Below are 15,980 nucleotides of genomic sequence, written 5' to 3'. Positions count from 1 at the left end.
AAAATGGCCGCCGGAATCTCGGGAGATGAGATTTCAGCGCTGAGATCTCATCTCTCGAGATTCCAGCGGCCATTTTCCCGGAGTCAGTAATACAGGAACGCATGGATGAACTGCCGGGGGCTCTGGCCTTTCACAAAATGTCGTCAGAGCCCCCCGCAGCACCGGAGACAGCCCTGCAGCACAGGAGCCCCCTGCAGACCCCTCATCCCAGCCTGCAGCAAAGGAGCCCCCCTGCAGACCCCTCATCCCAGGCTGCAGCACAGGAGCCCCCCTGCAGCACAGGAGCCCCCTGCAGACCCCCTCATCCCAGCCTGCAGCAATGCTCCACTCCTGCCACCGGCAACGACCCTGGGACCCTGATCCACCACAACCACAACCCCTGGTAAGTAATAAGACGCATGGATTATAAGACGCCCCACCAATTTATTAAAAAATAGTTTTTTCCTATTTTTCTCCTCAAAATTTGGGGTGCGTCTTATAATCCGGAGCGTCTTACAAAGCGAAAAATACGGTAATTGCAAAAAAATTGCGACTTATCAAAAAGTTGAAAATGTATTAGCAGGAAACATCTTTGTTATGAAATCCTTATGCACTTTGCTGAGCAAAGCCCAAAAATGATGAGGACTGAAAAAACGCTATTGTAAAAATTGTGAAAAAACAAACTTGGAAATGAAATAAAAGGGCCTAAAATGTGAACTTTCACTTTCTCTAAAAAAAGAATGATGAATTAGGGGTTTATGTGTTTAGGAGCGTTTTCTTGTCATGCTCTCTGTTAGTGAAATAAAATATTCTTACAATCAGATGTCGAAACCCTGCACAGTCCTTGTCCTTCTCACATAGCTGAGGGTTTTTTATTACAGTGTTTCAGTCTAGAAATCTCTATAGGCTCAGGATAGCTTTTCTCCTCTCCACCATATTAATCAAAATGAGGATAAGAATTCAACACAAAGGTCATGGAAGCTTTCCATTAAGGTGCCCATGCATCTTACATAGCTGATGGCTATAAAGACATCCATTACTCCAAGTTTCCCATAAACAATTACCGTATGTGTTTTCCATGAGAAGAGTGGAATAAACTGCTTCTACGCATTCTGGCAAAAAAGACTAACTTCATACATCCAGTAATCATCAGTTTGAAATAGGTCCAGTAGCAATCTGTTATCTTAGCAGGACAAAAAAAGTTGTTCAGATAGAACTTTTTTGTCCAGCTAAAACCCTGATTTCATTTGGATCCGGCTTTTCATCAGTGAAGTCTATGGAAAACCGATCCTTTAATTAGTCATCCATTTTTCTTCTCTGTGAAATAGATCTGTATCTTCCTTACTGGATCAGTTTCAAATGGATGATCGGTAGTCATTTCAAATTGTCCTGTAGTCATTTGAAACTGATCCAGTAAGCAAAAAATGGATCCTTTTTAAATGGAAGAAAAACGGATGGCTATTTAATGGATCCGCTTTCCATAAACTTTAATGTTCTAAAAAACAGATCCAGTTGCAATCAGAGCAGGCTGGAGCGAGCCGTCCCCTCCCCCCCACAGATGGCGTACGTGCAGGCCGTCATGACAGGGGTTTGGGAGGGGAGAGATAGGAGGGGAAGGGGTTAATTATGGGAGGGGGGTTATATGCATGAGGCAGGGGTTTATAGGGAAAGGGTGGGTGGGGCTTACCAGTTCCCGCTCTGGAAGCCTCAGGAAGATAGCGGCACCATGTCCGGAATCAATGGTAAGCTGCAGCAGCTGCGGGCGGCGGCGGAGCATCAGCCTCCTGGCTGGCTAGAGGCCCAAGTGGCTGGTATACTGGGCAGCGGCAGCGGAGTTGTGCAGGCGGCGTCCAGCGGTGAGCGGCGCTCCCGGCGCGTGCGACCTCCAGAATGGCTGTCCCCTGATCTAATCCAGCCCCAGCGTCGGCGAAGGAGCCCTTCCGGACCGAGCGCCTGCCTGTAAGCGCCCCAGCAGGGCCCAGTCCGGGAGGAATCCGAATCCTGCACTGGGGCCTGCGGCGGTGGAGAGGCCTGCTTCCTCCTTATCCCAAGGGATGGGGCCTTCGCGCGCCGGAGCTCCAACTGCCGGTGACGTCATGGGGGGGCGTGGTGCAGCTCCTGCCGGGCGACCTGCCCCTGACTCTGAACCGAGACAGTGTGGGAGAGCCTGTACTGCAGCGTTGCTTCTTCCCCTGGGCCCGTCCACCACACAGGGATAGTCAGCCGGGTCGCCAGATGGATCCAGAAGGAGTTGTGGTCGGGCGTCCGTTGAGCCTGGATCATACGATGGGCCTGCGCCGGGCATTCCTTCCCACCGGGCCGCATCGGGATCTCCAGCATCAGGCCGAGACGGGGCTGTATCCTCACGTTCTTCATCACGCGGTGAGACGCAGCCTCACGGGGTTCCACGGAGCGGACCAGGAGCCAATGACAGCGGGACGAGTAGCTCAAGTGAGCCGGTGTCAGTGCAAACTGAAAAGGAGAAGGAAGGCGGGATTCATTAGGACGACAAAGCGCGGGGTGAGGTTTATGTCTGCTTTGAGGGGCCGCTTGGGGCCCATTTGAAAAAGGAAGTGAGGGAGAAGATCTGGAAAGATGAGTACGTGGACATTTTTTTGCTTCTTCCTTTAGAAAAATTCAATTTAGATAAGAGCAAAAAGGAGGACAATAAGAAAGAGGACGAGGAAAAGCGGAGGTGGCGCCTTATCCCGCAGACTTTTGTGAACTGGTTGCAAGCGTTCGCAATTCTGGCGAGCGTAGTTGGTGAGAAGGCGCCAGAGAATTGTTCGACACTCTTCTGTTACATGGATTTGATAGGCGAGGCGTACAGGGCGTATGGAGGTCAGGTTTAGCTCCGGTACGACGAACAGTTTAGGCAGCGGAAGGCCGTTCGTCCGGTGATCCGGTGGGATCAGAAGGACATTGGTTTGTGGTTGTGAGTAATGGCGCCCATAAAATTTGGTCATTCCTTTCAGGGGGGGCCGGAAATGCCAGCCAGACCACGGCGCAAGGCAGTTCTTTCGGGATCAGGTAGTCAGTCTGGCCAATCGAGCCAGAAGCACGGCTTGTGCTGGCAGTTTACAGACGGCCAGTGCAAATTCGGGGCCACCTGTAAGTTCAAGCATGCGTGCTCACATTGCAGTGGATCCTCCCATGGGGCCGCAAAGTGCTTCAAGAAAAAGGCTAAGCCTGACGGCAATTCAAAAGGGGGTGACGCCAGTGAGGTTGGACGCGATGGCCCCCTTTCTAAATAGGTTTCCGGATAGGCCGAAAGCGGAGCTGTTGTTTTTAGGTTTTCATGATGGTTTTTGGATACCTGCCCCTACTTTTAGTATCCCGCAAGTTGTGAGGAATTTGAAATCAGCAGTGTTGCACGCAGCTGTGGTGTCGGAAAAGTTGAACAAGGAATGTTATGACCTGGTGGTTGGAAGCACCCGGAATGACCTGATAATTAAACCTCATACAGGACGAGCTCTGGGATGTGGGAGCTCTGCTGACCGCAAGCCCTAATCCTATCACACACACTAGAAATAGCCGTGGAGCGCTCCTGACCAGACCTAGGCGCCTCGTCACAGCCTAAGAACTATCTAGCCCTAGAGATAGAAAATAAAGCCTACCTTGCCTCAGAGAAATTCCCCAAAGGTAAAGGAAGCCCCCCACATATATTGACTGTGAGTAAAGATGAAAGTCACAAACGCAGAAATGAAACAGGTTTCAGCAAAGGGAGGCCAGACTTACTAAATAGACAGAGGATAGGAAAGGTAACTTTGCGATCAGCACAAAAACCTACAAAAGACCACGCAGAGTGTGCAAAAAAGACCGTGAGTCGGTGCGGAGGGGCCACTCTGCATCCCAGAGCTTCCAGCTAGCAAGACAAAATCATGAAAACCAGCTGGACAAGAAAACAGAGAACAAAATAGGACTATAAGGAACTTAGCTTCTGCAGGAGAAGGCAGGTCACCAGAGAGATCCAGGAGTGAACTGAACGAATGCAAAAACATTGACAGCTGGCATGGAGTAACGATCTGAGAGGAGTTAAATAGAGCAGCCAACCAAAGGATAAACCACGTCACCTGTGTAAGGAACCTCAGAAGCAGCAGCTTCACTCATAGTCACCAGAGGGAGCCCATAGACAGAACTCGCCGAAGTACCATTCACGACCACAGGAGGGAGTTCGACAACAGAATTCACAACAAAGGAAGTGGTGTTGGGTAGGATGTCCGGCCCTTTCCCCGCTCCACCCCTTGAGGATTTGGTTATTTCCCCGTTGGGTGTGGTTCCAAAGAAGGAGCCTAACAAGTTTAGGCTAATCCATCATTTGTCTTACCCTAGGGGGCGGTCTGTTAATGATGGAATAGATCCGGAGCTTTGCTCCGTGGTTTATATGTCTTTTGATGAGGCTACATGCCTGGTACGTAGCTGCGGCAGGGGCGCATTATTGGCTAAGACCGATATTGAGTCGGCTTTTTGGTTACTTCCCGTCCATCCGGATAGCGTTAGACTGTTGGGTTGTTATTGGGACCGGGGGTTTTATGTTGACAGATGTTTGCCGATGAGCTGTTCTTTGTCTTGCGCATACTTTGAGGCTTTCAGTTCATTTCTTGAGTGGGTCGTTCGGGATGTGTCTGGTTTGGACTCAATCATCCATTATTTGGATGACTTTTTGTGCATCGGGCTTGCTCAGTCCGGTTGTTGTGAAATAGCTTTACAGACAGTGATTTGGGTGGCCGAGTGGTTCGGTGTTCCGTTGGCGCCTGGGAAAACCGAAGGGCCCAGTATGTGTATTTCATTTCTGGGCATTGTCATTGATTCTGTCACATGGGAATTTCGGTTACCCGAGGAGAAGGTGGTCGGTTTGAGAAGCGAGGTGGCTCGAGCGCGTCACTTAAAGAAGTTGCCTTTGCGGGAAGTTCAGTCTCTTCTTGGCAAATTGAACTTTGCGTGCAGAATTATCCCAATGTGGAGGGTGTTTTCTCGGAGGCTCGCAGGTGCTACAGCAGGGATTAAGGCCCCCCATTATTTCGTGCGCTTATCTAGCGAGCACAAAGCCGATTTGGAAGTGTGGTATAGTTTCTTGGCACGGTACAATGGCCGATCGTTTCTGATGGAGGAAGTGGTGGGCAACTCTGACTTGAATTTTTTTCACGGATGCGTTGGGTGGGGTTGGTTTTGGTGCCTTTTTTAGCGGACGGTGGTGTGCCTCCAGGTGGCCAGACGACTGGTTCGGTTCCGGGCTGGTTAGAAACGTGACTTTGTTGGAAATTTTTCCTATTTTGGTTGCTGTTTATCTGTGGAAGGAAGATTTGCACAATCGCAGGGTGCGGTTTAATTATGATAACATGGCAGTCGTCTGTGTTATCAACAGTTTGACGGCATCGTCCCCCTCGGTTATTCGGGTTTTGCGTCAGTTGGTGTTGTTCTGCATGTCTATTAATGCGTATGTTTTGGCGTCTCATGTGCCCGGTCTTGAGAACTTCATTGCTGACTCTTTGTCTCAGTTTCAGTGGGAGCGTTTCCGTGCTTTGGCTCCGGAGGCGGAGAAGACGGGTCGGGACTGCCCGCAGGAACTCTGGAGCGTGGTATCCGGGCTGCAGGACCTTTGATTCATGCATCTTTGGCACCCAGCACATGGGCAGCATACCAGTCTGTGTGGTGTGATTGGGAGTCCTGGTTGGTGTCTTGTGGGGTTGGTAACGTGGGTGATGATTATGTGGGGGCCCTGTTGTTGTGGTTGAGATGTGGTGCTGATGACGGGTGGTCAGCGTCAAAGGTGGAGAGGGTTCGGTCAGCTTTGGCTTTTGGTTTTCAGCTTAGAGGTTTGTGGGATTTGATGAAGTTGCTTTTAGTAAGGCAGGCGGTGAAGGGTTTTAGAAGGAAGGCGGGAAGGGGCGATCAGAGGTGCCCGATTTCCTTTAGCCTGCTGGAACGAGTTGGTGCGAAGCTCAGTGAGATTTGTACATCCGACTTTGAGGTGGCTCTTTTCCGTTTAGCATTTTCCCTGGCGTTTTTTGGTGCATTGCAGGTGGGTGAGATCGTGTCTCCTAACACGTACGTGCAAGGGGGGCTTTTGGCTAGGGACATGGTGCTTACCGAAAGTGGTTTACAATTTTGGTTGCGTAGGTCGAAGATGGACCATGAGGGTAGGGGTAAACGTGTGGTTTTGGGCGCTGTCGTGGGTTCGCTCATGTGCCCCGTTAGTTGCTGGCAGGTTTTTAATTGTTTTCAGCCGTCTAGGGATGGACTTTTGTTGTGTCACGAAAATGGGTCCTTTTTGTTCAAGTTTCAGTTCGTGGCGGTGCTTAGATGGGCGCTTGGGGAGATGGGTCTGGATGCTTCTCGTTTTGCTTCTCACTCCTTCCGTATTGGGGCGCGACAAAAAACGGCTTTGGGAGGTTTAGCACCGGAAGTTGTGCAACGGATTGGTAGATGGGAGTCGGGGCGTTACAAGAGCTATGTTAGACCCTAAAGTTTGGGTGGGGGGGGTTTATGTTGTTTTGTATTTGTGGTACAGTTGTGGAATTTAAGTTGTCTGTATTTTTCAGGTTCCAATCCCCTGTTGGTCTGGATCGTCGGCCACTCGTACGTGTATTGGGGCTCTAGACGGGCGGACATTTGGCGGGACGGTCGTCAGCTCGGGTTTTCCAAAGAGGTGGCCGTGGTCAGGTGGTTGGGATTTCGGGCATTGGGCTGGAACAGAGTTATGCGGGAAGTGCATAACGGTGCTCGGTTGGACAGACCTCCGGATATTTTGGTTTTGCATGTTGGAGGCAATGATTTGGGGATCCGCCCTTGTCGGGAGCTGATCTGGGATATCAAGCATGACCTTCTCAGGTTATGGGTGTCCTTTGGGGATTTGCTGGTTGTATAGTCAGATATTGTCCCGAGGAGGTGTTGGAGGCACGCCATATCTGTGGATAAGGTTAATAAAGTCAGGATTAAAGTTAATCGGGCGGTTTCTAAGTTTGTGGTAAGGAATGGAGGTTTGTTTGTCCGTCACCTTGAACTTGAACAGGGTGGTTAGGATTTTCTCCTGGGTGTTGGTGTTCACCTGAATGCTGTGGGCATTGATTTGTGGGCCCTGGGTTTGCAAAATGGTATCGAAAGGGCAATAGCGGTGAAGTGTGGGGGTCACGGGTATTTGAGGTGTGCAAATACTCTCGTTGTGGCGGTGGGAGGGGTCCTTGGAGTTGGTGCTAAATTGGCCTGGGGGATCCGTCAGGGTACGGATCCTTCAGTTGGTGTAAACTTTGGTTTCGGGCCTTGTGGTTCGGGGGGATCTTGGCAACGGTGGGTCGGATCCCCAGGTTTAAAGTGGACATGGTTAACCCTTCGGGGTATTTTGATGCTCCCGAGCCTGGGTGGTTACGGCTTGGAGTAAATCTATTGTATGTTTCTGTCCACTCTCTTTTATGGTTGACCACCAGTTTGGAGCTTCAAGGACTCCTCCCTACGTTATTTTATTGTTGTTGTAAGTTTATAATAAAGGCCACTGTGGCCAATTATAATCCAAGTTCAGAGACTGTCGTTATTTGGTGGGGGTTATTCGGCGACAAATACCTGAAGGTTAAAGTATAAAGGGGGTGTAATTCCTTCGAGGAATCGACCAATAGCAATGTCAAGAGCAGGCCGGAGCGAGCCGTACCCTCCCCCCCACAGACGGCGTACGTGCAGGCCATCATGACAGCGGTTTGGGAGGGGAGAGATAGGAGGGGAAGGGGTTAATTATGGGAGGGGGGGTTTATGCATGAGGCAGGGGTTTATAGAGAAAGGGTGGGGTGGGGCTTACCATTTCCAGCTCTGGAAGCCTCAGGAAGATCCCGCCCTCCCACCCTGTTTTTTGTGTTTTTGTACTGTTGCGTTTTCGGGTGGTTGTTTTGGGTCATGGTGGCTCGAGGCGGTGGGAGGGGTCCTTGGAGTTGGTGCTAAATTGGCCTGGGGGATCCGTCAGGGTAAGGATCCTTCAGTTGGTGTAAACTTTGGTTTCGGGTCTGGTGGTTCGGGGGGGATCTTGGCAATGGTGGGCCGGATCCCCAGGTTCAAAGTGGACATGGTTAACCCTTCAGGGTATTCTGGTGCTCCCGAGCCTGGGTGGTTACGGCTGGGAGTAAATCTATAGTATGTTTCTGTCCACTCTCTTTTATGGTTGACCACCAGTTTGGAGCTTCAAGGACTCCTCCCTACATTATTTTATTGTTGTTGTATGTTTATAATAAAGGCCACTGTGGCCAATCATAATCCAAGTTCAGAGTCTGTCGTTATTTCGTGGGGGGTTATTCGGCGACATATACCTGAAGGTTAAAGTATAAAGGGGGTGTAATTCCTTCGAGGGATCGACCAATAGCAATGTCAAGCTTTTTTAGCTGGACAAAAAAGTGTCTGCACAACTTTTTTGCCCTGCTGAAGCTGTGGTCACACAAGCTTATATTCCCTCATATGTAGCTCAATTATGCATATGACACTCAGCTCAAACTCTAATAAGAGTTTGACCCAAGAGTCAGTTAACTGTGATCCGATTCTCTTGTATCAGAAAATTGTATTGCAGGTGTGGAAAAGAAGATATAACTCAATTCTCCATTGTCTGTGTCTGCGTAAATCAGACTGCACTCAGATGACATCCGAGGGAAGTCCGATTTTTCTTTTCTTTTACACGCCCCCATAGACTTCAATGAATGTGCACGATTCGATTTGTGGAGCCATTCATTTGCTGTTATTTTTTTCTCATGCAGAATTGGTATGAAAAAACATGGCAGATTTGCACTGCCCCATAGTATAACATAGTGCCAACTGCCATCCCATAAAACATTGCATAGAGCTCATCTCATGAATAAGCTCATGTGAGCAGGCCCTGAGATTTCAAATAGGCAATAACTGGAAATGCGAACTTAGCCATAGTCAGACCATGTCAATCCTGTTATTCTCTGAACTCTTTTTGACAATTGTTGAATATTGTTGAGAGCTGAAATATGGCATATTTGCCCAAAAATGGTGTTCCCAAATATTGCAACTTTTTTCCCACTATTAAATTGGCTTTCAACTCTTGATATATTCAGTAAAATGTATCTGAAAGTTGGATCACGTTTCATTAAACAATGATTAAGCTTCAGTTATGTAGAATTCACATGAAATAAAATAGAATTCACATGAAATGAAATTCCCATTAGCAAAGTACACAATCATCCCTCATCGCTTTCAAGCACACAGTCATGGCCAAAAATGGTGACACCCTTGAAATTGTTCCAGAAAATCAAGTGTTTTTTTCCCAGAAAATTATTGCAATTACACATGTTTTGTTATACACATGTTTATTTCCTTACTTTGAAGTGGAGCAGCACAAAAAAAACTGAGAAAAAAGGGCAAATTGGACACAATTTCACACAAAACCCCAAATGGGTCAGACAAAATTGTTGGCAACTTTGCAAAAATTCTGGGTAAATATTTTTTTTTCAAGCATGTGATGCTCACTCAAATTCCATAGGGGTGGAGCCGCATATTCATCACTGTAATGTGCGGCACCACGTGACCGCTCATACAAGACAAGCAGCGACGCGGAGAGGAAGCATCGAGGGAGCTGGTTAAGTATTTTAATGCCAGCGGACAGGCGCACAGGGGGAGGGAGGCGGGAGCTGACCGGGAACTTTATTTTAAACACACACAAAAAAAAACCCTGATTTTTCATTCCTTCTTTCCAGCGAACGTTGCTGGGAAGAAGGAATGAATTCTGGATTCAGCACCCAAAGCAGGGGACAGCGCTTAACTCTAGCGCTTTCTCCTGTACGGCGAGTGTGGTACCCAGTCGGCACACGGACGGCACACGGACAGCATCCGTGTGCGGTACGTGTTTACCCGGACCCATTGACTTTAATGGGTCCGTGTGATTCGTGCGCTCCCACAAACACTGACATGTCTCCGTGTTTTTCAAACGGACACACGGTCCGTGAAAATACGCTGACATGTGCAGAGACACATTGATTTTAATGTGTCTACGTGAGTCAGTGTCTCCGGTACGTGAGGAAACTGTCACCTCACGTACCGGAGCCACTGACGTGTGAAACCGGCCTTAAACAAAGTGGTCTGGACCAAATTACCGTACATGACAATATCCCACAGCACAAATTGTTTCACTTTTCATGTAGAGAATGAGTTTGTCAAGAGTTGTTTCCTTTGAGAACATATGCATTTCCACACATTTTAAGCAATGCGTTTACTGACAGTTTTCATTTCTCAAGTGCGTTGGTGATCGCTTGTCTGCATTACGTTCCACATGACATTTATCAGACCAGTGTTGCATTCACTTTCCATCCAAAACATCTTTTTCTCACTTTTTCCTTTTTCAATACTTTCAATTTTTTATGTAACAGAGCATGCTATAATCTAAATTGTTAGTGAATCCCCCATTCTAGATTGACATCTTTTCGGTATTACTTCAACTATCAGTCATCTTGTTTTCAAAGTTTTTTTTCCCATCTATTTCCATTGAGAACTGACATCTTTATTATTATTCTTATTCTTATTATTATTATTACTTGAATAGTATTAAAGTGCTCCCTACCATCTATCACTATAAAGTGTACACCCTCCTACCCATCTTCAATTACTGATATATTCAAGCTCATTGCAATTTTGCTGTGAAGGAAAACAGGGCCCTCGGGACCCTCATTCTAGTTATTAGTGAGTGTTCTAGTCGTGGGTGAGTCCCGTGGGTAAGTGATCGATGGCAATTCTAGGAAAATCCATTTAGAAGCACAGTTAAAGGGAATCTGTCACCATCTGAGAGCAGCATAATATAAGAAAAGAGAACCTGATTCCAATGACGTGTCACTTAGTTTACTGGGTATAGCAGTTGTGACTGACCCAAGCAGAGTTTTTAGACATAGCATGTAGCAAAGCTCCGAAAGCTGCCCTTGCCCCCCACTCCACATCCTTCTGTGTAAACTGTCTATTGACTGTAAGCTGCTTATCTGAGGAAGGGATGTGGTTGAACCAGGGCTCACATGAGCTGTAGTCCAGGCAGTGATGATCTCTTTGTGATAAAACATTCATTGTATTGCAACAACCGCACACAGCCTGATAAGTGACCCATTCTTGAAATCTGTGTCTCAGCCCCTATCTCATGCTGTCTTGAGAAGACATAGTAAATGCTTGCTGACAGATTTTTTTCAATGTTAAGTGAAGATGTACTCAACTCTATATAATGTTAATCAAACTTAAACAGTGGTATGCTACCAACAGTATTTGTAGACTCTAAGATGTAATTGCATCAAATCATCGTGTTTTTCTATGTGTACCCATTTTATCACTTAACAATAATATTCTTTATACCTACTTTACAGTGCAGGGATGAATACACAAAATGCATTTGATAGAATTGGAGACTTATATATTGTATAATATCTGTACAAGAAAATCAATTTATTCCAGAATAACCAGTCATGAAAGGTGCATGATTGGATTATGAAACGATGATAGAAAGCTGAGAATAGAACTTATTTGTGAGGGCTAAATAACCTCTGGATCCCCCCATAACAACTTTAGTTTTATGATGCCTTTTCGTGGCTGAGTAGCCTACAGATGTTCGCTTTACAGACAGCCCAGGCATTGTACTGTGGTAAGAGAGCTAAGCTGTACCCAGGGCTGGTATCTGTAATCGTCTGTTTCTTATCTCTACAGATATGTAACACAGTTCACTACTAGTGTGTATGTCACCTAAAGTTTCTTACATTGTAATGACACTATGAAATGTTTCCACATTCATACAGACACTGGCCGCACGGAAAGCTGGAATATCTCTCGCAATGGTTATCCGAACCTCTGTGAACAATGAGGAACTGGTAAGTTTTATATATTGGAACAGTTGCAATCTCTGCTATATACCGTAAAAAATACAAAGTATATTGCAAATATGTTATGTCTTTATCCATTGCTTTCAGTGGTTGTCTGGGTTATAGCAAAATAAATCTTGGTGTTTTGAGTTAAGGGGGATTCTAGTTACAAGGAGTTATCGCCTATCTGCCAAGACCACCGCATTCTCTAGAATGGGGCACAGTTGTCTGGAAAGAGTAGGGCGCATGCTAGACTGCCACTCCATTCACGTGTTAAAGGACTGAAGAAGACATCTGTGTGCCCTGCTTGGCTGGCTGTGCCAATCTAGAAGTCATCACCTATCCTGTAATCTTGTAACCAAACACTCCATGAATAGATGACATCTCAAGTTATGATCATTAATCTACTGATCAGAACAGAGAGGAGCTACACATTATTATTATTATTATTATTATTATTATTCATTTTTATAGCGCCATTTATTCCATGATGCTTTACATGTGAACGGGGCAAATATAGACAAGTACAATAAACATGAGTAAAACAAGGCACACACAAGTACAGGAAGAGAGGGGACCCTGCCCACGAGGGCTCACAGTCTACAGGGGATGGGTGAGGATACACTAGGAGAGGGTAAAGCTGGTCATGTGGTGGTTCAGTATACTGGGGATCACTGCAGGCTGTAGGCTTGTCGGAAGAGGTGGGTCTTCAGGTTCCTTTTGAAGGTTTCCATGGTAGGTGAGAGCCTGATGTGTTGGGGTAGAGATTTCCAGAGTAAAGGGGCAGCACGGGAGAAGTCTTAGATGCGGTTGTGGGAGGAAGAGATGAGAGAAGAGTAGAGAAGGAGATCATGAGATGATTGAAGGTTGCGTGTAGGTAGGTAACGGGAGACCATGTCACAGATGTATGGAGGAGTCAGATTGTGAATGGCTTTGTAAGTCATTGTTAGCGTTTTGAACTGTAGCCTCTGGGCATCATTCTGTCATGATCTGCAGGAGCCGTCACATTGGTAACTGTTTAATTGCTTTATGTCCCTGTGGTAACAACACACTGACAATGGACACTTGCTGCAAGGTTCTCTAAGAGATTATAGCTAATTTTTGAGGATCCCAGAAATAATATAACCAGTGATGAGCTTACAAAGAGATTTTCCACATTGCACAAACCCTTTGAATGTGCTAAGCAGATTAGAAGGAAAAATAGGCATTTCTGTTAGAAACAATTCTACACCTGTCCATGGCTTGTTTCGGGCATCGCAGCAGAGTTCAATGGAAATTAATCTTGCAAAACTACAAAGCCTCAAACAACCAACAGACTGGATTGGCTCTGTTATTGGTAAGAAAATCAGGGGGGAAGAAACCATAAGCAAAGGGCTGAGTGGGTAAAGGGGTCCATTGCAAATCTAAACCAGCTTGTTTCTATCTTTTATATTGCATGTAATATACTGATTGTCATAGTCCACCTGCTTATCTAAAATACTTCTGACTGCCATAGTTTTTTCCATTGCTGCTTCTGTCTTCCAAAAGTGTGCCATGCTCTTCTGGGCCATCCACATGCACAGTCATTTTCCCTCTTAAAGGGCACAGTGCTCTTGCTTTCTACCAATGACTAAGAGCTCTGAGCTTTATAAAGAACCTACCCTTTTTTGGGGACTGATCAATAAAATTCATTAGGTTCCATTCTTGGCTAAGGTAATCATCCCAGATTTCCAGGTACTAACCCGGATTGTTTATTTAATCTTGCCACTAGAATGCCAACTCCCTTGAGAACTGGCTGTCACACACACACACAAGCAAACTCAATTAGACAGGAGCCATGCACTTTCTGAATATAATTCCTCTATGCTACCAAATACCAGTTTCCACTTCTCATATAAAACCAATGCTGAAATCATCTCCGTGCACAGTGATCTGGGAATTCCCTGTGGGAAAGTCCACACCCGATTACAGAGGTTAAAGGGAACCTAACAACTAATACATGCTGCCCAAACTAAGGGCAACATGAATCAGAACCTGGCACCATCAGTTTAGTCACGTATTTTTTTACTTCAAAACACTTTAGCGTTAGTGAGAAAAAACAGTTTCTGCTCCCCTTGAGTCTTTTCCTATATACACATAATGAGGGACCTGTCACTCAAAAAGAGCATGGCAGGGAGAAGCCATCGGTGATCAACCTTCTGGACTAGTCTCCCATGTGGCTTGTTCCCCGTCCGACCTCTGAATATATGTGTTTTCCTAATAAGCTTTCAGAGTAAAACTTACCTGACTGAAATTATACAGCCAGAATGCCATGCCCACTGTCTGTGTTTCAGGCAGAATGTATCAGCTGTCTGGTTCCCTTTAACATTGTTTTTACTTTTATTTAGCTCTATGGTAAATCTGGTAGTCACTCAATAGATTTATATTACTAATAGTCTATTACTCAAAGCTAATGGATTTCTAAGCTTGGTTCTTAGACAGACATACTGTGGTTGTTCTTTGATTAGTTATCAAGAATTGTGATCATTATGTATCATAGGGGCCTTGTGTTGCCCACCCATGTAGGAAACCGCTACAGTATTTTTTTTTTCTAATTCTATACAACCTTTTTATGAAAGTCAAACACAGAAGAGAAATAGTCTTGTTATACAAAACCATTAGCTTAATAAAAGACTTCTAAAATTCTGAGGAGGGCATACTTATATGTGAGCCAAGCTGCTGGGTCTTTGAAATCAATGACTATATCTTACTTTCTAAAAGTTCTGAAGACAAAAATCTTTCACTCAACATCTATGTTTAGATCAGCACTGGATATTATAATGATGGTAGTCATTGATATCCTGTGGCGACGCTGTCTTTGAGGCACAGTTATTAGGTGGCTTTCTAAACATTTTGCATAGTAGCGAACTATGTAATATTAATAAAATGTCCTCCGACTATTTAATCATTTCACCAATCTTTTTTAACCTCAACAGAAATCTCATGTTTTCAAGAAGACATTGCAAGCTCTTATTTATCCAATATCATCCACGACCCCACACAATTTTGAAGTATGGACTGCAACCACACCAACGTACTGCTATGAGTGCGAGGGGCTACTTTGGGGGATAGCGAGACAGGGCATGAGGTGTACGGAGTGTGGTGTCAAGTGTCATGAAAAATGTCAAGATCTTCTAAATGCTGACTGCTTGCAAAGTAAGTCCTTTACTTCTGTGTCTAACATCAGTCTAGATTTTATTTTAAGTTAATACATTATTCCTAGTTTCATGGTGACAGGTACTGTGTGACAGCTCCTAGGCTCAGACGTCCTGTCGTGTGGACTGTTCTACAGATGTCATGTCTCCAGGAATCTGCTTCTGTAGGCATGGCAGTGTTTTACCTATCATTGTTGACCTCTCAGTGATGCATGGCACATTGTACTGCGGGAAATGTCTCATTAAAATGGGAAGAACGAATGGAGATGCACTTTAAGCAGATTCATCCATGTTAGAATAATTTGCAGTAGCATTTGCTTTAAGATGGAAATGTGCAAATAGAATTATGTTTGGGGAGAGATTCACTTTGAGGTCATAGCCACACGAGTCTGTCTCATGCGAGAGAATCGGATCAATTATGTTAATGACACACCAGTTCTGGGCCGTACTGGGACAAAAATTCAGCCCTGGCATTTGAAGGTACACAGACCCACTTGTCGTATGGTGGTTATACACTAAGGCTAAGTGCAGACGTTCAGGATTTTTCACTTTTTTTCCATGATTTTTCGCTATAAAAATGTGAAAAAAAACGCTTACATTAAGCATCCTATTAATTAGAATGCATTCCGCAATTTTTGTGCATATGCTGCGTTTTTTTCCGGAGCGGAAAAGCAATCATGTTCATTATTTTGCGGAATCGCGGGGATTCCGCACACCTAGGAATGCATTACTTCCTGGATGGGGCTATGTCCACCATGTGGGAAGTAAGCGGATCATGTGCAGTTGGTACCCAGGGTGGAGGAGAGGAGACTCTCCTCCACGGACTGGGCACCATATCCCTGTAAAAAAAAAAGAATTAAAATAAAAAATATTGATATACTTACCTTCCGTTGGCCCTGGAGTTCTCCCGCCTCTCAGCGGTGCACGTGGCGCCTTCCGTTCCCAGGGATGCTGTGTGCGAAGGACCTGGGATGATGTCGCGGAGATGTCAATGCACGCTTAGTGGAGA

The 15,980-nt window shown here is 45.7% G+C and overlaps 1 protein-coding gene across 1 annotated transcript in view; it reads left to right on the top strand.

The window, feature by feature from the left end:
* UNC13C (unc-13 homolog C) overlaps positions 1–15,980 on the top strand; it is a 1,145,854-nt gene that overhangs the window by 292,935 nt on the left and 836,939 nt on the right. The window contains exons 8-9 of the mRNA XM_069765967.1: positions 11,736–11,807; positions 14,753–14,972. Coding sequence (XP_069622068.1) covers positions 11,736–11,807; positions 14,753–14,972 — 292 coding nt within the window. The remainder of the gene's footprint in view (positions 1–11,735; positions 11,808–14,752; positions 14,973–15,980) is intronic.

This window comes from Ranitomeya imitator, chromosome 4, assembly GCF_032444005.1.
Source record: "Ranitomeya imitator isolate aRanImi1 chromosome 4, aRanImi1.pri, whole genome shotgun sequence".
Lineage (NCBI taxonomy): Eukaryota > Metazoa > Chordata > Amphibia > Anura > Dendrobatidae > Ranitomeya > Ranitomeya imitator.
The sequence above is the reverse complement of the archived record's forward strand: the minus strand, read 5'-3'. Positions and strand labels throughout refer to the sequence as shown.